The sequence below is a fragment of the Rhinoraja longicauda genome, chromosome 1, assembly GCF_053455715.1.
Source record: "Rhinoraja longicauda isolate Sanriku21f chromosome 1, sRhiLon1.1, whole genome shotgun sequence".
In the NCBI taxonomy this organism is placed as follows: Eukaryota; Metazoa; Chordata; class Chondrichthyes; order Rajiformes; family Arhynchobatidae; genus Rhinoraja; species Rhinoraja longicauda.
Window position 1 is genome coordinate 6,743,746 of NC_135953.1, and position 21,820 is coordinate 6,765,565.

Below are 21,820 nucleotides of genomic sequence, written 5' to 3' on the forward strand. Positions count from 1 at the left end.
AAGGCAGGAGAATGGGGCTGAGAGGAAAAAATAGATCAGCCATGATTGAATGGCGGAGTAGACATGATGGGCCGAATGGACTAAATCTGCTTCTATGTCTTACGGTCCCAAGCTTGTCCAACTTCCACTTGTAGCTAACACGCTCAAATATTAACATAGAAACATGGAAAATAGGTGCAGGAGGAAGTCATTTGGCCCTCCGAGCCAGCACCGCCATTCATTGTGATCATGGCTGATCATCCACAATCAGTAACCCGTGCTTGCCTTCTCCCCATATCCCTTGATTCTGCTAGCCCCTAGAGCTCTAACTTTCTTTTAAATCCATCCAGTGAATTGGCCTCCACTGCCTTCTGTGGCAGAGAATTCCACAAATTCACAATTCTCTGGGTGAAAAAGTTTCTTCTCACCTCAGTTTTAAATGGCCTCCCCTTTATTCTAAGACTGTGGCCCCTGGTTCTGGACTCCCCCAACATGGGAACATTTTTCCTGCATCTAGCTGGTGCAGTCCTTTTATAATTTTATACGTCTCTATAAGATCCCCTCTCATCCTTCTAAACTCCAGTGAATACGAGCCCAGTCTTTCCTCATACGACAGTCCCTCCATCCCAGGTATTAACCTCATGAACCAACGCTGCACTGCCTCAATAGCAAGGACGTCCTTCCTCAAATTAGGAGACCAAAACTGCACACAGTACTCCAGATGTGGTCTCACCAGGGCCCTGTACAACTGCAGAAGGACCTCCTTGTTCCTATACTCAAATCCTCTCGTTTTGAAGGCCAACATGCCATTAGCATTATTTTATAGCAGTTGGGGGTAAAATGCCAGAATATACATATGGGCGTTTCTCAGGAAAATTTAGCCGATTATTTTTTGAATGTCAATGAATTTTTCTGAATGTCAAAAACACTCTGAGATTTTCTCAGCGAACTGACGGATTTGACAACCCAGATACCTGATCCTCCTTCACAGCGTAACATCGCGTGGAAACAGGCACCTCGGCCCAACTTACCCACCCAGACCAACATGCCCCATCTACACTAGTCCCACCTGCCTGCATTTGGCCCATAACCCTCTAAACCTGTCCTATCCATGTACCTGTCTAACTGCTTCTCAAATGTTGCGATAGTCCCTGCCTCAACTACCTCCTCTGGCAGTTTGTTCCATACACCCACCACCCTCTGTGTGAAAAAGTTACCCCTCAGATTCCTATTAAATAGACAATAGACAATAGACAATAGGTGCAGGAGTAGGCCATTCAGCCCTTCGAGCCAGCACCGCCATTCAATGCGATCATGGCTGATCACTATCAATCAGTACCCCGTTCCTGCCTTCTCCCCATACCCCCTCACTCCGCTATCCTTAAGAGCTCTATCCAGCTCTCTCTTGAAAGCATCCAACGAACTGGCCTCCACTGCCTTCTGAGGCAGAGAATTCCACACCTTCACCACCCTCTGACTGAAAAAGTTCTTCCTCATCTCCGTTCTAAATGGCCTACCCCTTATTCTCAAACTGTGGCCCCTTGTTCTGGACTCCCCCAACATTGGGAACATGTTATCTGCCTCTAATGTGTCCAATCCCCTAATTATCTTATATGTTTCAATAAGATCCCCCCTCATCCTTCTAAATTCCAGTGTATACAAGCCCAATCGCTCCAGCCTTTCAACATACGACAGTCCCGCCATACCGGGAATTAATCTAGTGAACCTACGCTGCACGCCCTCCATAGCAAGAATATCCTTCCTCAAATTTGGAGACCAAAACTGCACACAGTACTCCAGGTGCGGTCTCACCAGGGCCCGGTACAACTGTAGAAGGACCTCTTTGCTCCTATACTCAATCTTTCCCCCCTTCACCTTGAACCTATGTCCTCTGGTCCTCGATTCCTCTACTCTGGGCAAGAGACTCTGTGTATCTACCCGATCTATTCCTCTCATGATTTTGTGTACGGTTTGTATGTTCTCCCTGTGACCACGTGGGTCTGTTACTGTGCTGTATTCTTCAATGTAACCCCTCAGATTCCTATTAAATCTCTCCCCCTCACATTAAACCTATGTCCTCTTCCTCAGCAATGTGGGGAGCAATGTACGATAGTTTAGAGAAACAGCGCGGAAACAGGCCCTTCGGCCCACCGGGTCCGCTCCGCCCAGCGATCCCCGCACAATAACACTATCCTACACCCACTAGGGACAATTTTTCCCATTTACCAAGCCAATTAACCTACGTACCTGTGCATCTTTGGAGTGCGGAAGGAAACCGAAGATCTTGGAGAAAACCCACGCAGGTCACGGGGAGAACGTACAAACTCCATACAGACAACGCCCGTAGTCAGGATCGAACCCGGGACTCCGGCGCTGCATTCGCTGTAAGGCAGCAACTCTACCGCTGCGCCACCGTGCCCTCCTACACGAGCGTAAACCCTTCCAATAATGGACATTAACGGAGAGGGGATGGTGTTGGTTATTGGCGATTGTCCTCTATAACCCAATGATAGTTTAGAGAAACAGCGCTGGAACAGGCCCTTCGGCCCACCGGGTCCGCGCTGACCAGCGATCCGTACATATCAACATTATCCTACGTACAACAGGGACAATTTTTCCCATTTACCAAGCCAATTAACCTACGTACCTGTACGTCTTTGGAGTGTCTGGGTTGTCAAATCCGTCAGTTCACTGAGAAAATCTCCTAGTGTCTCTCACAGCGCCAGAGACCCGGGTTCGATTCTGACTTTTGGGTGCCGTCTGTACGGAGTTTGTACAGGTGCTGCCCGACCTGCTGAGCTTCTCAACTTTAGTTTAGTTCAGATTGGTTTTGCTCAGAGACGCTGCGTGGAAACTGGGCCTTCGACCCACCGAGCCCGCGCTGACCAGTGGTCAACCCGGACTATGGATAATTTATAGAAGCTAATAAACCTCCAAACCTGCACGCCTTTGGAATGCGGGAGGAAACCGGAGCACCTGGAGAAAACCCACGTGGTCAGAGAGAGGACGTACAAACTCTGTACACACAGCACCCGTAGTCAGGATAGAACCTGGGTCTCTGACGCTATGAGGCAGCAACTCTACCGCTGCGCCACCGTGTCACCGTAAGATCCTGCTGTGACCTTTGATAACCTTCTTCACTATCTACGCTACCATCCATTTTAGTGATCCCTCTGCCCTGCCACTCCACCCAGAGCCCTGCCTTTCACTGTGAAGGTCCTGCCCTGGTTTGACTTCACAAAATGTACCTGTCCAAATGCCCTTTTCATAGAAACATAGAAACATAGAAAATAGGTGCAGGAGTAGGCCATTCGGCCCTTCGAGCCTGCACCGCCATTCAATATGATCATGGCTGATCATCCAACTCAGTATCCCGTACCTGCCTTCTCCCCGTACCCCCTGATCCCTTTAGCCACAAGGGCCACATCTAACTCCCTCTTAAATATAGCCAATGAACTGGCCTCAACTACCTTCTGTGGCAGAGAATTCCACAGATTCACCACTCTCTGTGTGAAAAAAAACTTTCTCATCTCGGTCCTAAAAGACTTCCCCCTTATCCTTAAACTGTGACCCCTTGTTCTGGACTTCCCCAACATCGGGAACAATCTTCCTGCATCTAGCCTGTCAAACCCCTTAAGAATTTTGTAAGTTTCTATAAGATCCCCCCTCAATCTTCTAAATTCCAGCGAGTACAAGCCGAGTCTATCCAATCTTTCTTCATATGAAAGTCCTGCCATCCCAGGAATCAATCTGGTGGAATACGTTGGAATAATGCCCCTATCACAATCCTTTGTCTGCCCCCCCCCACCCCGCTCTCTCTTTCTGAATCTGTCTGACCCGTTATCTTTTGCCCACATGAGCTTGGATGGAGTGGATGTGGAGAGGATGTTTCCATCAGTCTAGGACTGGAGGTCACAGCCTCAGAATTAAAGGGCGTTCCTTTCGGAAGGAGCTAAGGAGGAATTTCTTCAGTCAGAGGGTGGTGAATCTGTGCAATTCTTTGCCACGTAATTTCTTCAGTCAGAGGGTGGTGAATCTGTGGAGGGCTGCGGAGGCCAAGTCAATGGACATTTTTAAGGCAGATATAGATAGATTCTTGATTAGTACGGGTGTCAGGGGTTACGGGGAGAAGGCAGGAGATTGGGGTTGGGAGGGAGAGATAGATCAGCCATGATTGAATGGCGGAGTAGACTTGATGGGCAGAATGGCCTAATTCTGTGCCTATTAACTTGATCTTATGACCCAAGTTCAGTGTCAAATTTTGTCTTGGTGAATGTTTAATAAAACTTGGTGTGGTTTGATAAAACTCCCGTCATGTGCCCAAGGATGTTTTATGTCCTTCCCGGCTGCTGCAGTTTTGGATCCGTCTGAAGAAGGGTCTCGACCCGAAACGTCACCCATTCCTTCTCTCCTGAGATGCTGCCTGACCCGCTGAGTTACTCTAGCACTTTGTGAATAAATACCTTCGATTTTTCACATAGAGAGTGGTGAGTCTGTGGAATTCTCTGCGACAGAGGGTAGTTGAGGCCAGTTCATTGGCTATATTTAAGAGGGAGTTAGATGTGGCCCTTGTGGCTAAAGGGATCAGGGGGTACGGAGAGAAGGCAGGTACGGGATACTGAGTTGGATGGTCAGCCATGATCATATTGAATGGCGGTGCAGGATCGAAGGGCCGAATGGCCTACTCCTGCACCTATTTTCTATGTTTCTATGTTTCTATGTACCAGCATCAGCCGTTATTTTCTTACACTAGCTTAACTCAAGAGTCTTCATGGATGACTGGATGTGTAAATAGCAACCTTTTATCTCCACACCCCCCATCCCACCACCCATCCCACCCTCCCTTCTCTCTCTCCCACTTCCCCATCTATCAACTTAATGAGCGTAAACTTCATCTCAATACTTAAGATAAATCATTTTTAATTGTTATCAGAAATGAGGCTAGCAGAACAAATATGGTAATAAGCAATAAATGTCAGGACAATTCATCCTGAACGGTGTATTAATGAATTGCGGGAAATGAATGATTCAGCATCTGCCCTACAGCATCAAGCAACCCTGCAGCAAACTAAATTGTTTATTGGTATCAACTAGGCAAAGAATTTGGCGATTTCTGCAAAATAAAAAGTTTCGAATGGGAAACTGTTACGTAACGGTAATGATGAGTGGACATGGAGGAGCTGTTCCCATTATTTGTGATATTATATTTCATTATGACGCAAGAGGCCATTCGGCCCATCCAGCTCATCGAGCTAATCAATCAAAGGTATTTATTCACAAAATGCTGGAGTAACTCAGCGGGTCAGGCAGCATCTCAGGAGAGAAGGAATGGGCGACGTTTCGGGTCGAGACCCTTCTTCAGACTGATGTCAGGGGGGGCGGGACAAAGGAAGGATATAGGCGGAGACAGGAAGATAGAGGGAGATCTGGGAAGGAGGAGGGGAAGAGAGGGACAGAGGAACTATCTAAAGTTGGAGAAGTCGATGTTCATACCGCTGGGCTGCAAGCTGCCCAGGCGAAATATGAGGTGCTGTTCCTCCAATTACCGGTGGGCCTCACTATGGCACTGGAGGAGGCCCATGACAGAAAGGTCAGACTGGGAATGGGAGGGGGAGTTGAAGTGCTCGGCCACCGGGAGATCAGTTTGTTCAATGCAGACCGAGCGCAGGTGTTGAGCGAAGCGATCGCCGAGCCTGCGCTTGGTTTCGCCGATGTAAATAAGTTGACATCTGGAGCAGCGGATGCAATAGATGAGGTTGGAGGAGGTGCAGGTGAACCTCTGTCTCACCTGGAAAGACTGTTTGGGTCCTTGGATGGAGTTGAGGGGGGAGTTATAGGGAGTTGCATCTCCTGCGGTTGCAGGGGAAAGTGCCCGGGGTTGGGGTGGTTTGGGTGGGAAGGGACGAGTGGACCAGCATCAGAGCCGTTCCGTGCGGGAAGGATCCGCAGATGCTGGTTTAAACCGAAGATAGGCTGATGGAGGGTCTCAACACGAAACCCGAAACGTCACCCATCCCTTCTCTCTGCAGATGCTGCCTGTCCCCGCTGAGTTACTCCAGCTTTTTGTGCCTTATACTCAGACTTATAACTGTTCCTCTCCGTCTCTTCCTGCAAACTCTCTCTCTCTCTCACAGATAGACACAAACTTACCGAAGGCCTGAGTGAGAGTGGATGTGGAGAGGATGTTTCCACTAGTGGGAGAGTCTAGGACCGGAGGTCACAGCCTCACAATAAAAGGGACGGTCCTTAAGGAAGGAGATGAGGAGGAATTTCTTTAGTCAGAGGGTGGGGTGAATCTGTGGAATTCTTTGCCACAGACGGCTGTGGAGGCCAAGTCAATGGATATTTTTAAGACGGAGATTGATAGATTCTTGAATAGTGCGGGTGTCAGGGGTTATGGGGAGAAGGCAGGAGAATGGGGATAGGAGGGAGAGATAGATCAGCCATGAATGAATGGCAGAGTAGACCTGATGGGCTGAATGGCCCAATTCTGCTACTAGAACATGTGAACTTATGAAAGTGCTGGAGTAACTCAGCAGGTCAGGCAGCGTCTCTGGAGAAAATGGATAGGTGACATTTTGGATCGGGACCCTTCTTCAGGGCTGAGTTACTCTTTGGTATAAACCAGCATCTGCAGTTCCTTTTTGTTACATTTATCTCTCTCACAGACCCATTTACTCCTCCCGATTCCGCTAACATGGATCATGTACAGGCAGATAATATCAGTTAATCTAAGCATGTTTGGGACAGATATTGTGAAGCAAAGTGCCTCTAACTGCGAAGTAATTTTCTATAGATAGGCACAAAATGCTGGAGTAGCTCAGCGGGACAGGCAGTATCTCTGGTGAGAAGGAATGGGTGACGTTTCATGTCAAGACCCTTCTTCAGACCTTTTCTATGCTCTAACATTCACCTACACCAGGAGTAATGGGGCGGCACGATGGCGCAGCGGTAGAGTTGCTGCCTTACAGCGAATGCAGCGCCAGAGACACGGGTTCGATCCCGACTACAGGTGCTGTCTGAACGGAGTTTGTACGTTCTCCCCGTGACCAGCGTGGGTTTTCTCTGAGATCTTCGGTTTCCTCCCACACTCCAAAGACAATAGACAATAGACAATAGGTGCAGGAGTAGGCCATTTGTAGGTTAATTGGCTTGGTAAATGTAAAAATTGTCCCTAGTGTGTGTAGGATAGTGTTAGTGTGCGGGGATCGCTGGTCGACGTGGAACCGGTGGGCCGAGGGGCCTGTTTCCGCGCTGTATCTCTAAACTAAACTAAATTGCTGCATCTTGGTGTCATCATTAGTGCACTGTTCGAAAAACAACTGAAATAGGTTTACATATTGGGCCAATGGTCCATGTAGGTGTGGGACTTAAACAGTTATGTGGGCATGGTTAGAGGGTGATGGGCCAAACAACCTCTTCCTATGATGTAGGTATTCCACAGTGTACAAGATGTTGGCTAGGCTGGACCTGGAGTGCCATGTTTGATTCTGGACACCCTGCTATAGGAATGACTTCATTTAGACAATAGACAATAGGTGCAGGCGTAGGCCATTCGGCCCTTCGAGCCAGCACCGCCATTCAATGTGATCATGGCTGATCATTCTCAATCAGTACCCCGTTCCTGTCTTCTCCCCATACCCCCTGACTCCGCTATCCTTAAGAGCTCTATCTAGCTCTCTCTTGAATGCATTCAGAGAATTGGCCTCCACTGCCTTCTGAGGCAGAGAATTCCACAGATTCACAACTCTCTGACTGAAAACATTTTTCCTCATCTCAGTTCTAAATGGCCTACCCCTTATTCTTAAACTGTGGCCCCTGGTTCTGGACTCCCCCAACATTGGGAACATGTTTCCTGCCTCTAACGTGTCCAACCCCTTAATAATCTTATACGTTTCGATAAGATCCCCTCTCATCCTTCTAAATTCCAGTGTATACAAGCCTCGTCGTTCCAGTCTTTCAACATACACCAGTCCCGCCATTCCGGTAATTAACCTAGTAAACCTACGCTGCACGCCCTCAATAGCAAGAATATCCTTCCTCAAATTTGGAGACCAAAACTGCACACAGTACTCCAGGTGCGGTCTCACTAGGGCCCTGTACAACTGCAGAAGGACCTCTTTGCTCCTGTACTCAACTCCTCTTGTAATGAAGGCCAACATTCCATTGGCTTTCTTCACTGCCTGCTGTACCTGCATGCTTCCTTTCAGCGGCTGGAAAGAGTGCAGAGATGATTTACGAGGATGTTTCCAGGACTTGAGGGCCTGAGCTAAGGGGAGAGGTTAGGCAGTCTAGGACTCTATTCTTTGGAGCGCAGGAAGCTGAGGGGTGATCTTGGAGAAGTGTATAAAATCATGAGTAGAATACATAGGGTGAATGCACAGAGTCTTTTACCCAGAATAGGGGAATCAAGAACCAGAGCACATAGGTTTAAGGTGAGAGGGGCTGGATTTAATATGAACCTGAGGGGCAACCTTTCACACAGAGGGTGGTAGGTAAATGGATCAAGCTGCCAGAGGAGATAAAAAACACCTGGACAGGTACTTGGATAGGAGAGCTTTGGAGGGATATGGGCCAAATGCAAGGAAGTGGAGCCATCTTAGATGGGCCATCTTGGTCTCGATGCGTGAGTTTGGCTGAAGGGCCTGCTTCTGCACTGCGTGACTCTCTGACTCTTTAAAAAGTGTCATTACATATTGTACTTTATTATACTTGACTCGGAAATGACCTACCAGGAGATTTACTGTGCAGTTCATGCTGTAGCTTTGGTTATCATCGTTCATCACGGTCCTGTAGTCCAGCAGCCTTTCCAACAGGCCCGTTACCAGGGCAACGAAGGCTTCGCCTTGTTTGGCCAGGTATTGGGATTTCCTGCAAAGCTCCAACAGACTGAGGAAAAGAATAAGAGGAAAGAATAAGAAATGGGACAAATCAATTGACTTATTACAACACTGATTGAGAGTGATCAGCCATGATCGCATTGAATGGCGGTGCTGGCTCGAAGGGCTGAATGGCCTACTCCTGCACCTATTGTCTATTGTCTATTGGCCCATCTTGTCCATGCCAGCTGCCAGCCGAGCAATTCTGCTGGTCCCATTCCCACCCCCCCCCCCCCCCCTCCCCATTTTTCCCTATAATCCTGCAACTTACACACCCATCCAATTCTCTTTTCATTCCTTTGCCACTCATCCATACAAAAGGAGCCCATTAGCTTACCAGCACATTTTTGAAATCAAACCAATGACGAGTCTCACCCCGGCCACTCCCTCTTCTCCCCTCTCCCATCAGGCAATAGGTACAGAAGTGTGAAAACGCACACACCTCCAGATTCAGGGACAGATTCTTCTCGGCTGTTTCTTTAGTTTAGTTTATTGTCATGTGTACTGAGGTACAGTGAAAAGCTTCTCAGGGAACTGAACCATCCTACCAACAAGATTGGATAGCAGTAACAGGATCGTTCCGAGTCAGCATGGATTTACGAAGGGGAAATCACGCTTGACTAATCTTTCGGACTTTTTTGAGGATGTAACTAGGAAAATTGACAGGGGAGAGCCGGTGGATGTGGTGTACCTCGACTTTCAGAAAGCCTTCGACAAGGTCCCACATAGGAGATTGGTGGGCAAAATTAGAGCACATGGTATTGGAGGTAGGGTACTGACATGGATAGAAAATTGGTTGACAGACAGAAAGCAAAGAGTGGGGATAAATGGGTCCCTTTCAGAATTTTTCAGGCAGTGACTAGTGGGGTACCACAAGGCTCGGTGCTGGGACCGCAGCTATTTACAATATACATTAATGACTTGGATGAAGGGATTAAATGGCCGTTCTAAATGGCCTACCCCTTATTCTTAAACTGTGGTCCCTGGTTCTGGACTCCCCCAACATTGTGAACATGTTTCCTGCCTCTAACGTGTCCAACCCCTTAATAATCTTATATGTTTCGATAAGATCCCCTCTCATCCTTCTAAATTCCAATGTATACAAGCCTAGTCGCTCCAGTCTTTCAACATATGACAGTCCCGCCATTCCGGGAATTAACCTAGTAAACCTACGCTGCACACCCTCAATAGCAAGAATATCCTTCTTCAAATTTGGAGACCAAAACTGCACACAGTACTCCAGGTGCGGTCTCACTAGGGCCCTGTACAACTGCAGAAGGACCTCTTTGCTCCTATACTCAACTCCTCTTGTTATGAAGGCCATCATTCCTTTGGCTTTCTTCACTGTCTGCTGTACCTGCATGCTTCCTTTCAGTGACTGATGCACTAGGACACCCAGATCAAGTTTCTTCTAACTTGACACCATTCAGATAATAATCTGCCTTACCGCCAAAGTGGATAACCTCACACTTATCCACATTAAACTGCATCTGCCATGCATCCGCCCACTCACACAACCTGTCCAAGTCACCCTGCAACCTCATAGCATCTTCCTCACAGTTCACACTACCACCCAGCTTTGTATCATCTGCAAATTTGCTAATGGTACTTTTAATCCCTTCATCCAAGTCATTAATGTATATTGTAAATAGCTGCGGTCCCAGCACCGAGCCTTGCGGTACCCCACTAGTTACTGCCAGTGTCGGGGAAGAGGGGAACGAGAAATTCTAGTTAACCTTGTGGCTGTCCTCCAGAACACTGATGAAATCAACAATGGTGAAAAATCTAAGCGTTTGAAATTTAATCTTCACCAATAAAACTCCCAAAGGCCTATCTGGGAAAGTGTTGCCTTAGGTTGACAAAACTTTGTATTATAATTTAATCTGCTCAAAATTGATTATTTTCGATGTTCCGTGTTCGAAGTTCTTTTCGTGATTTTGCCTTCAGAACTCCGCACAAAATGCCTCGGTGACAACTAGTTTTAGTTTATTAATAACACTAATGACCAATGCCGTTTGCCCATGGGTATTGAACAATGAAGAAAGAGAACAAAAGCCCAAGCAGAACTAGGGTTCAAAAAATTACCTTGACAATAATTTAAGTACATTTATTTCATAGAGATGGAATATTTGGTTAGTTTAGAGATAGAGTGCAAGAATAGGCCATGCAGGCCTTCAAGCCAGCACCAGCCATTCAATACGATCATGGCTGATCATCCAAAATCAGTACCCTGTTTCTGCTTTCTCCCCATATCCCTTGATTCTGATAGCCCTGAGCGCTACATCTGACTCTCCCTTGAGTCCACGCTGACCATCGATCACCTGTTTACACAAGTTCAATGCTATCCCATGGCACGGTGGCGCAGCGGTAGAGTTGCTGCCTTACAGGGAATGCAGCGCCAGAGACTCAGTTTCGATCCTGACTACGGGTGCCGTCTGTACGGAGTTTGTACGTTCTCCCCGTGACCCGCGTGCGTTTTCTCCGAGATCTTCGGTTTTCTCCCACACTCCAAAGACGTACAGGTATGTAGGTTAATTGGCTGGGCAAAAGTTTAAAATAATTGTCCCTAGTTGGTGGAGTTAATGTGCGGGGATCGCTGGGCGGCGCGGACCCGGTGGGCCGAAGGGCCTGTTTCTGCGCTGTATCTCTAAATCTAAAAATAAATAAATCCCACTTTCTCATCCAATCCCTAGACACAAAAAGGGCAATTTTAGAGAGGCCAATTAACCTACAAACCCGCACGTCTGTGGGAAGTGGGAGTAAACCGGAGCACCCGGAGGAAACCTATATGTGGGAACATAGACAATAAACAATAGGTGCAGGAGTAGCCCGTTCGGCCCTTCGTGCCAGCACCGCCATTCACTGTGATCATGGCTGATCATCCACAATCAGTAACCCGTGCCTGCCTTCTCCCCATACCCCTTATGCTGTAACTGTAATTCTTTTTGTGCACAACCCGCAGGCATTGCCACTTTCATTTCACTGCACATCGTGTATGTGTATGTGACAAATAAATTTGACTTGACTTGACTCCGCTATCTTCAAGAGCTCTATCTAACTCTCTCTTGAAAGCAACCAGTGAATTGGCCTCCACTGCCTTCTGTGGCAGAAAATTCCACAGATTCACAACTCTCTGGGTGAAAACGTTTTTTCTCACCTCAGTTTTAAATGGCCTCCCCTTTATTCTTAGACTGTGGCCCCTGGTTCTGGTCTTCCCCCAACATTGGGAACATTTTTTCTGCATCTAGCTTGTCCAGTCCTTTTATAATTTTATACGTTTCTGTAAGATCCCCTCTCATCCTTCTAAATTCCAGTGAATACAAGCCTAGCCTTTGCAATCTTTCCTCATGTGACAGTCCCGCCATCCCGGGGATCAACCTCATTGCACCCACACTGCACTGCCTCAATAGCAAGAACGTCCTTCCTCAAATTAGGGGACTAAAACAGCACACAACACTCCAGATGTGGTCTCACCAGGGCCCTATACAACTGCAGAAGGACCTCTTTACTCCTATACTCAACATGTCCACACAGTTAGCACCCAAGGTAAGGATTGAACCTGGGTCTCTGGATCTGTGAGGCAGCAGCTCGACCAGCTGCATCACGTGGCGGCTCCTAACGGCAGCGGCTGACTAGCAGTCTGTCCGTCTTTTTTTTCTCTTTTTTTGTTGTGTGTCGGTGTTGGGATGGTTTTTATATATATATTTTTTTCGGTTGTGTATGTGTGGGAGGGGGTGGTGGTGTGGGTGGGTGGGTGTGGGGGGGGACGGGACTTTTCTCTTCCTCATGGCGCGGGGTGCGGCTCGGCTGCGGGGCCTAACATCGCCCGCTGCGGCTCGGCCGCTGGACTTTACATCACCCGGTGCGGCTTGGCCGCTGGACTTTACATCCCGGTGCGGCTGGGCCGCTGGACTTTACATCCCGGTGCGGCTTGGCCGCTGGACTTAACAGTGCCCGGTGCAGCTCGGCTGCGGGGCTTAACATCGCCCGGTGCAGCTCGGCTGCGGGGCTTAACATCGCCCGGTGCAGCTCGGCTGCGGGACTTTTCACTGCTGGTGTGGCTCGGCTGCGGGACTTAACATCGCCCGGTGCGGCTCGGCCGCGGGGCTTAACATCGCCCGGTGCGGCTCGGCTGCGGGGCTTTTCATCGCTGGTGCGGCTCGGCTGCGGACTTGACATCGCCCGGTGCGGCTCGACCACGGGACTTAGCTGCGCAAGGCTTGGTCGCGGGCCTTTCATCGCCCGGTTCGGCCGCGAGACGTTTCAGCGCCCGGTGCGGGGACTGTGCGGGTCGGTCGGGGACGAGCTGTCTGTCCGTGGGCGTGGGGAAGAGAGGGGAAGTTTTGTTGCCTCCATCACAGTGAGGGGGTGTTTGGAGTCACTGTGATGGATGTTTGTGTTGGGGTCGTGTGTCTTGTGTTCTTTTTTTCTTTCTATGACTGCTATGTAGTTTCGTTCGGTACTTCGGTACCGAACGACAAATAAAGCTCTGTTATACCTGTTATACTGCCCTGTTATAGATGTATCTCTTGAGTGGCTTTCTTTGAAGAAAATAAACTGAATCGACCGCTGACTGGTTAGCACGCAACAAAAGCCTTTCACTGTACCTCAGTACACGTGACAATAAACCATACTGAATTCCAATAAAAGCTGAAAAATTCAAGCATCAAATTTTTAACAACTTTCTAGCTCTTAATTAGGATTTTGGCGCTGGTTTATTACTCTCACATGTACTGAGATAGAATGAAAATTTTGTTTGCGTGCTGTAGTTTAGTTTAGTTTAGAGAGACAGCGTGGAAACAGGCCCTTCGGCCCACCGGGTCCGCGCCGACCAGCGATCCCCGCACACTAACACTATCCTACACACACTAGGGCCAGTTTTTACATTTACCAAGCCAATTCACCAACAAACCTGCACGTCTTTGGAGTGTGGGAGGAAACCTAAGATCTCGGCGAAAACCCACGTAGGTCACGGGGAGAACGTACAAACGCCGTACAGATGGCGCCCTTAGCCAGGATCGAACCCGGGTCTCCGGCGCTGCATTCGCTGTAAGGCAGCAACTCTACCGCTGCGCCACCGTGCCGCTGTGTATATTATAATGGATATTATACTGGATATTAGGCATATGATCTATTAGAATATAAAACAGTACAGCACAAGAACAGGCCCTTCGGCCCACAATGTCTGTGCTGAACATGATGCCTAAAACAACTCATCTCCCTGCACATAGTCCATATCCCTCGATTCCCTGCATATCCATGTGCCTTTCCAAAAGCCTTTTAAATGCCACTATCGTATCTGCCTCCACCACCAACCCCTGGCAGCACGTTCCAGGCACTCAGATTCTTGATTAGTGCGGGTGTCCGGGGTTATGGGGAGAAGGCAGGAGAATAGTGTTGAGTGGGAAAGGTAGATCCGCCATGATTGAATGGCGGAGTAGACTAGATGGGCTGAATGGCCTAATTTTTTAGATTTAGATTTAGAGATACAGCGCGGAAACAGGCCCTTCGGCCCACCGGGTCCGCGCCACCCAGCGATCCCCGCACATTAACACTATCCTACACACACTAGGGACAATTTTTACATTTGCCAAGCCAATTAACCTACAAACCTGTACGTCTTTGGAGTGTGGGAGGAAACCGAAGATCTCGGAGAAAACCCACGCAGGTCACGGGGAGAACGTACAAACTCCGTACAGACGGCGCCCGTAGTCAGGATCGAACCTGCGTCTCCGGCGCAGCATTCGCTGTAAGGCAGCAACTCTACCGCTGCGCCACCGTGCCGTGCTATCACCCTGTGTAAAATACTTGGCCCGCACATCCCCTTTGACCTTTGCCCCTCTCACCTCACTATTGATCCGGCCTTTCGTATCTGATTTTCTGATCGATTTGGACTTGCAGTACTGGAAAGACTGGAGTGTGTCATTACTAAATCTCCTAATGACACACAATGCTGGAGTAACTCAGCAGGGTCAGGCAGCATCTCTGGAGAGAAGGAATGGGTGGCGTTTCGGGCCCGAGACCTGAAGAAGGGTCTCGACCCGAAACGTCACCCATTCCTTCTCTCCAGAGATGCTGCCTGACCCCGCTGAGTTACTCCAGTATTTTGTGTCTATCTTCGAATTAAACCAACATCTGCAGGTTCATTCCTACATGCTAAATCCCCTTCTGCGACCAGCACGCAAAGAATCGTCGCGCCCACACCCACCATCTTAATTAATTAGTTACAGTACTCTTTGTTTAAATCGCACAAATACCCATTGCCGCTAACTGCTCTTGCACTTGCTAACAGCTCTCTTTTGCGAATGGCAGCCAGTAATGAGTCAAACGCATTAGACGGCCTCAAGTCACGTATAATATAGTAAAGATGACAAATTCTATTCCCCAAAGGGCCCAATTTTCCCCAATGTTATTGCAGTATTATTGTTTGTTTTTTAAGTGTATGTATGTGTGTGTGTGCGTGTTTAGTTCAGTTTCGAGATACAGCACGGAAACAGGCCCTTCGGCCTGATGATGATCTATTTTGTAAACCTCCATCTACAGTTCCTTGCTTCTACATCATCCTGACCATCTAATTCTGACTGTCTCCCCTATAATTTTATATACTTCTGTCAGAGTGTATTACTTCCTCCAGCTTCCTGTTCAGTAAGATTGGGGAGGCTAAAGCCATGACTCTAACCTCCTCCATCTTAATGAACAGCCAAACATGCTTCAAGGGTTGCAGTCTTTCATGTTCTGAAGTGATAGGAGCTGAATTCTCTGCCTCGGAAGGCAGTGGAGGCCAATTCTCTGAATGCATTCAAGAGAGAGCTAGATAGAGCTCTTAAGGATAGCGGAGTCAGGGGGTATGGGGAGAAGGCAGGAACGGGGTACTGATTGAGAATGATCAGCCATGATCACATTGAATGGCAGTGCTGGATCGAATGGCCTCCTCCTGCACCTATTGTCTATTGTCTATTGAATTAGGTCATTCGGCCCATCAGGTCTACTCTGCCATTCAATCACGGCTGATCTATCTCTCCCTCCTAACCCCATTCTCCTGCCTTCTCCCCATAACCTCTGACACCCGTACTAATCAAGAATCTATCAATCTCTGCCTGAAAAATGTCCATTAACATCCTCCACAGCCGTCTACGGCAATGAATTCCACAGATTCACCACCCTCTGACCAAATAAATACTTCCTCATCTCCTTCCTAAATGAACGTCCTTTAATTCTGAGGCTATGAGCTCTGGTCTTAGAAACTCTCACTAGTGGTGACATCCTCTCCACATCCACTCTATCCAGGCCTGCTCCTATAGTTATGTTTTTAAGCATTGAAACCTTCCCCTATAACCACAGAAGTTGCAACACCTGTCCCTGTACCTCCTCCCTCGACTCTGTCCAGGGACCCCGACAGTCCTTTCAGGTGAGGCAGAGGTTCACTTGCACCTCCTCCAACCTCATCTACTGCATCCGATGTTCAAGATGTGGACTCGTACATCGACGAGGCCAAACGCAGACTGGGCCATCGTTTTTCTCTGAACACCTTCGCTCAGCCCGCCTGAATCTACCTGATCTCCCGGTTGCTAAACACTTTAATTCTCCTTCCCATTCCCACTCAGACCTTTCAGTCCTAGGCCTCCTCCATTGTCAGAGTGAGGCTAAACACAAATTGGAGGAACAGCATCTCATATTTTGCTTGGGCAGCTCACAGCCCAGTGGTAGGAATATTGATTTCTCTCACTTCAGGTAGCCCCGGCATTCCCTCTCTCTCCATCCCTCCCCCACCCAAGTCCCACCAGCTTCTCGTTTTCACCCTGAAAACAGCCAACAATGACCTGTTTCCTTTATCATCGTTACTTTTTCGTATATCATTCATTCATTGTTCTTTATCTCTCAACATCATCGTCTATATCTCTCGTTGTCTTTTTCCCTGACTAGCCTGAAGGAGGGTCTCGACCCAAAACGTCGCCCATTCCTTCTCTCCAGAGATGCTGCCTGACCCGCTGAGTTACTCCAGATTTTTGTGTCGATCTTCAGTTTAAACCAGCATCCGCAGTTCCTTCCTACACTATGCAAATCAGTCTGAAGAAGGGTCTCGACCCGAAACGTCACCCATTCCTTCTCTCCCGAGGTGCTGCCTGACCCGCTGAGTTACTCCAGCTTTTTGTGAATGTATGCAAATTGAAGTGCTGGGCTTAAAGGAAACCAAGCATTGTCCCGCGGCTTGGCAAGAGTTAATAGACAATCGCAAATAGACAATAGACAATAGGTGCAGGAGTAGGCCATTTGGCCCTTCGAGCCAGCACCGCCATTCAAAGTGATCATGGCTGATCATTCTCAATCAGTACCCCGTTCCTGCCTTCTCCCCATACCCCCTGACTCCGCTATCCTTAAGAGCTCTATCCAGCTCTCTCTTGAATGCATTCAGAGGATTGGCCTCCACTGCCTTCTGAGGCAGAGAATTGCACAGATTTACAACTCTCAGACTGAAAAAGATATTCCTCATCTCCGTTCTAAATGGCCTACCCCTTATTCTTAAACTGTGGCCCCTTGTTCTGGACTCCCCCAACATTGGGAACATGTTTCCTGCCCCTAACGTGTCCAACCCCTTAATAATCTTATACGTTTCGATAAGATCCCCTCTCATCCTTCTAAATTCCAGTGTATACAAGCCTAGTCGCTCCACTCTTTCAACATATGACAGTCCCGCCATTCCGGGCATTAACCTAGTGAACCTACGCTGCATGCCCTCAATAGCAAGAATATCCTTCCTCAAATTTGGAGACCAAAATTGCACACAGTACTCCAGGTGAAGTCTCATTAGGGCCCTGTACAATATCTCTCATTTCCCCTTCCCCTGACTCTCAGTCTGAAGAATGGTCTCGACCAGAAACGTCACCTATTCCTTCTCTCCAGAGATGCTGTCTGGCCTGCTGAGTTAATCCAGCATTTTGTGTCGATCTTCCATCTCTCCTGATCCTCTTGTGGTCTGTTTTATCCTCTTCACGCTCCTACCAGTTAGTTTAGTTTAGAGATACAACGTGGAAACAGGCTCTTTGGCAAGGGCACCAACCTGCTCACTCCCAAATAAGGGACAAAAGGTGCTGTCACTGCCCCGCGCCCCACGTGACCTCACCCAGCCAGCGGCTATGTGCTCCCACTCCACCAATGGCAGCCGCCCGGGCCGGGAGGCAGGTTGCTATGCAACCTCCGTTAGGCGGCGCCCGGGCCTCCGGGCCTACACTGTCCGAGCCTACAGCAGCCCCCCTGGCCTACACTGTTGGGGCCTACAGTGTCTGGGCCTACATTGTCCGGGCCTACAGTGTCCGGGCCTACAGTGTCCGGGCCTACAGTGTCTGGGCCTACATTGTCCGGGCCTACAGTGTCCGGGCCTACAGTGTCCGGGCCTACAGTGTCCGGGCCTACAGTGTCCGGGCCTACAGTGTCTGGGCCTACATTGTCCGGGCCTACAGTGTCCGGGCCTACAGTGTCTGGGCCTACATTGTCCGGGCCTACAGTGTCCGGGCCTACAGTGTCTGGGCCTACATTGTCCGGGCCTACAGTGTCCGGGCCTACAGTGTCTGGGCCTACAGTGTCCGGGCCTACAGTGTCCGGGCCTACAGCGCCCCCCGGGCCAAATAGGGACAAGGGCGGTCCCGTACGTGACAAACCAATTTAGCCCAATGTACGTGATGCCCCGGCTAATATGGGACAGATGACAACCCTATCTACAGCCCACTGAGTCCACGCTGACTATTGCTCACCCGTACACACTAGTTCTATGTTATCCCATAACTCCCTCAAGAACAAGTCTGAAGAAGGGTCTTGACTCAAAACGTTACCTATTCCTTTTTCCCAGTGGTAGAGTCATAGAGTCATAGAGTGATACAATGTAAAAACAGGCCCTTCGGACCAACTTGCCCACACCGGCAAACATGTCCCAGCTACACTAGTCCCACCTGCCCACGTTTGGTCAATATCCCTCCCACCTGTCTAACTGTTTCTTAAATGTTGGGATAGTCCCAGCCTCAACTACCCCCTCTGGCAGCTCGTTCCATACACCCACCACCCTCTGTGTAAAAAAGTTACTCCTCATACTCCTATTAAATCTTTTCCCCTTCACCTTGAACCTGTGTCCTCTGGTCCTTGATTCCCCTACTCTGGGCAAGAGTCACCTACTCTGGGCAAGATGCTGTCTGACCCGCTGAGTTACTCCAGCTTTTTGTGCCTGTCTTCAGTTTAAACCAGCATCTGAGGTTCCTTCCTACAGAGCCCTATTTTATTCCCCTTAATGGAGCTGAGAAGACGGGTTGGTTTCTCAGGAACATCGAGGTTGAGAGGAGATCGGATAGAAGTATATAAAATTATAGAGGAGACAGTCAGAACCTTTTTCCCCAGGAGAGCAATATAATAGACCATACATAGTTCAGATTAAATCAGTTTATTATTGTCCCATGTACAGTGAAAAGATTTTTATTGAGTGCTATCTTAAAAGCTATTTAAGAGAGCTCTTAAAGATATGCGGAGTCAAGGGACATGGGGAGAAGGCAGGAACGGATGATCAACCATGATCACAGTTAATGGAGATGCTGGCTCGAAGGGCCGAATGGCCTACTCCTGCAAGTATTGTCTATTGTCTATTGCCTATCCAATCAGCGTAAAAGACAACACGTGATTACAGTCAAGCTGTCCATAGTGTACAGATGCAGGATAAAGGGAATCACTTTTAGTGCAAGATAAAGTTCCAGTAAAGTCCGATTAAAAATAGTCCGAGGGTCTCCAATGGGGTGGATGGTAAGTCAAGACCGCCCTCGAGTTGGTTCAATTGCCTGATAACAGCTGGGAAGTAGCTGCCCCTCAATCTGGTGTGCATGCTTTTAAGGTGAGGGGGGAAAGGTTGAAAGGATTGCGGGGCAAGTCTTTTACACAGAAGGCAGTGGGTGACAATAGACAATAGACAATAGGTGCAGGAGGAGGCCATTCGGCCCTTCGAGCCAGCACCGCCATTCAATGTGATCATGGCTGATCATCCACAATCAGTACCCCGTTCCTGCCTTCTCCCCATACCCCCTGACTCCGCTATCCTTAAGAGCTCTATCTAGCTCTCTCTTGAAAGCATCCAGAGAATTGGCCTCCACTGCCTTCTGAGGCAGAGAATTCCACAGATTCACAACTCTCTGACTGAAAATGTTTTTCCTCATCTCCGTTCTAAATGGCCTACCCCTTATTCTTAAACTGTGGCCCCTGGTTCCGGACTCCCCCAACATCGGGAACATGTTTCATGCCTCTAACGTGTCCAATCCCTTAATAATCTTATATGTTTCAATAAGATCCCCTCTCATCCTTCTAAATTCCAGCGTGTACAAGCCTAGTCGCTCCAGTCCTTCAACATACGACAGTCCCGCCATTCCGGGAATTAACCTAGTAAGCCTACGCTGCACGCCCTCGATAGCAAGAATATCCCTCCTCAAATTTGGAGACCAAAACTGCACGTAGTACTCCAGGTGCGGTCTCACTAGGGCCCTGTACAAACGCGCTGCCGGGATTGGAGGTGGACGTGGATATGACTGTGGTATTTAAAAGGCTTTTGCTTTGGGACATGGATATGCAGGGAATAGAGGTCTACGGATCATGTGCAGTCGCATAAGATGTGGGTTGCTCGGTGGCGCAGCGTTACTGTTGCTGCCTTACAGCGCCAGAGAGCCCGGGCTCGATCCTGACTACGGGTGCTCTCAGTGCGGAGTTTGCACGTTCTCCCCGTGACCCCCGTGGGTTTTCTCCGGGTGCTTCGGTGTCCTCCCACACTCCAAAGGCGTGCAGGTTTGCAGGTTAGTTAGCCTCGGTGAAATTGAAAAATTGTCCACAGTGCGTAGGATAGTGCTAGTGTACGGGGATCATTCTTGCCATAGAGGGAGTACAGAGAAGGTTCACCAGATTGATTCCTGGGATGGCAGGACTTTCATATGAAGAAAGACTGGATAGACTCGGCTTGTACTCGCTGGAATTTAGAAGATTGAGGGGAGATCTTATAGAAACTTACAAAATTCTTAAGGGGTTGGACAGGCTAGATGCAGGAAGATTGTTCCCGATGTTGGGGAAGTCCAGAACAAGGGGTCACAGTTTAAGGATAAGGGGGAAGTCTTTTAGGACCGAGATGGGAAAGTTTTTTTTCACACAGAGAGTGGTGAATCTGTGGAATTCTCTGCCACAGAAGGTAGTTGAGGCCAGTTCATTGGCTATATTTAAGAGGGAGTTAGATGTGGCCCTTGTGGCTAAAGGGATCAGGGGGTATGGAGAGAAGGCAGGTACAGGATACTGAGTTGGATGATCAGGCATGATCATATTGAATGGCGGTGCAGGCTCGAAGGGCCGAATGGCCTACTCCTGCACCTATTTTCTATGTTTCTATGATCGCTGGTCGGCCCGGGTTGCCGTGCTGTCTATGTTAAAGAGAACAGACTCAAGAGGCTGTTTCCATTTCCAAAGCAAAATTTAACTTCATGACTATTCTGCCAAAATGAAATTCCACTGCGAGATTAAATAACGACAAGCTCGATTATGTTTTCCACATGCCCACGGAAATTAATCTAAAGGTTAATTCCCTTTTAAAATAAAAAATGCACTTTACATCAGCCACAGCACCCAATTAAAAATCTTTCCTGCAGTGGAAACTTTTTAATCATTATTTATACACGCCTGTGAAAATACCATTAATAAGGGGATACAAACAGGGTCAGGCCTGTATTCTCCACTTCAGTGGTGTGGTCACCCATGTGGATTGAAGGCTCGGGCTCATTTTGGACATGTTGAAAGAGTCTCTAATCTGACTCCCACTAATTTATATTATTTTACAAAAGAGCGATATCTCTCACATCCTCGGGATGTTCTGAACCCTTTTACAGTTAAAGAGGGACTTAATGGTGTGTGGTTAATAGCGTCAGAGTTTAAGCCCCTGTCCCACAGGCGATTCTTTAGAC

At 48.4% G+C, this 21,820-nt stretch overlaps 1 protein-coding gene across 1 annotated transcript in view; it reads right to left on the reverse strand.

Moving 5' to 3' along the window:
• Nucleotides 1–21,820, reverse strand: part of LOC144598346 (dedicator of cytokinesis protein 2-like) — an 894,447-nt gene that overhangs the window by 111,629 nt on the left and 760,998 nt on the right. The window contains exon 35 of the mRNA XM_078408406.1: nt 8,712–8,868. Within this exon, the coding sequence (XP_078264532.1) occupies nt 8,712–8,868 (157 nt within the window). The remainder of the gene's footprint in view (nt 1–8,711; nt 8,869–21,820) is intronic.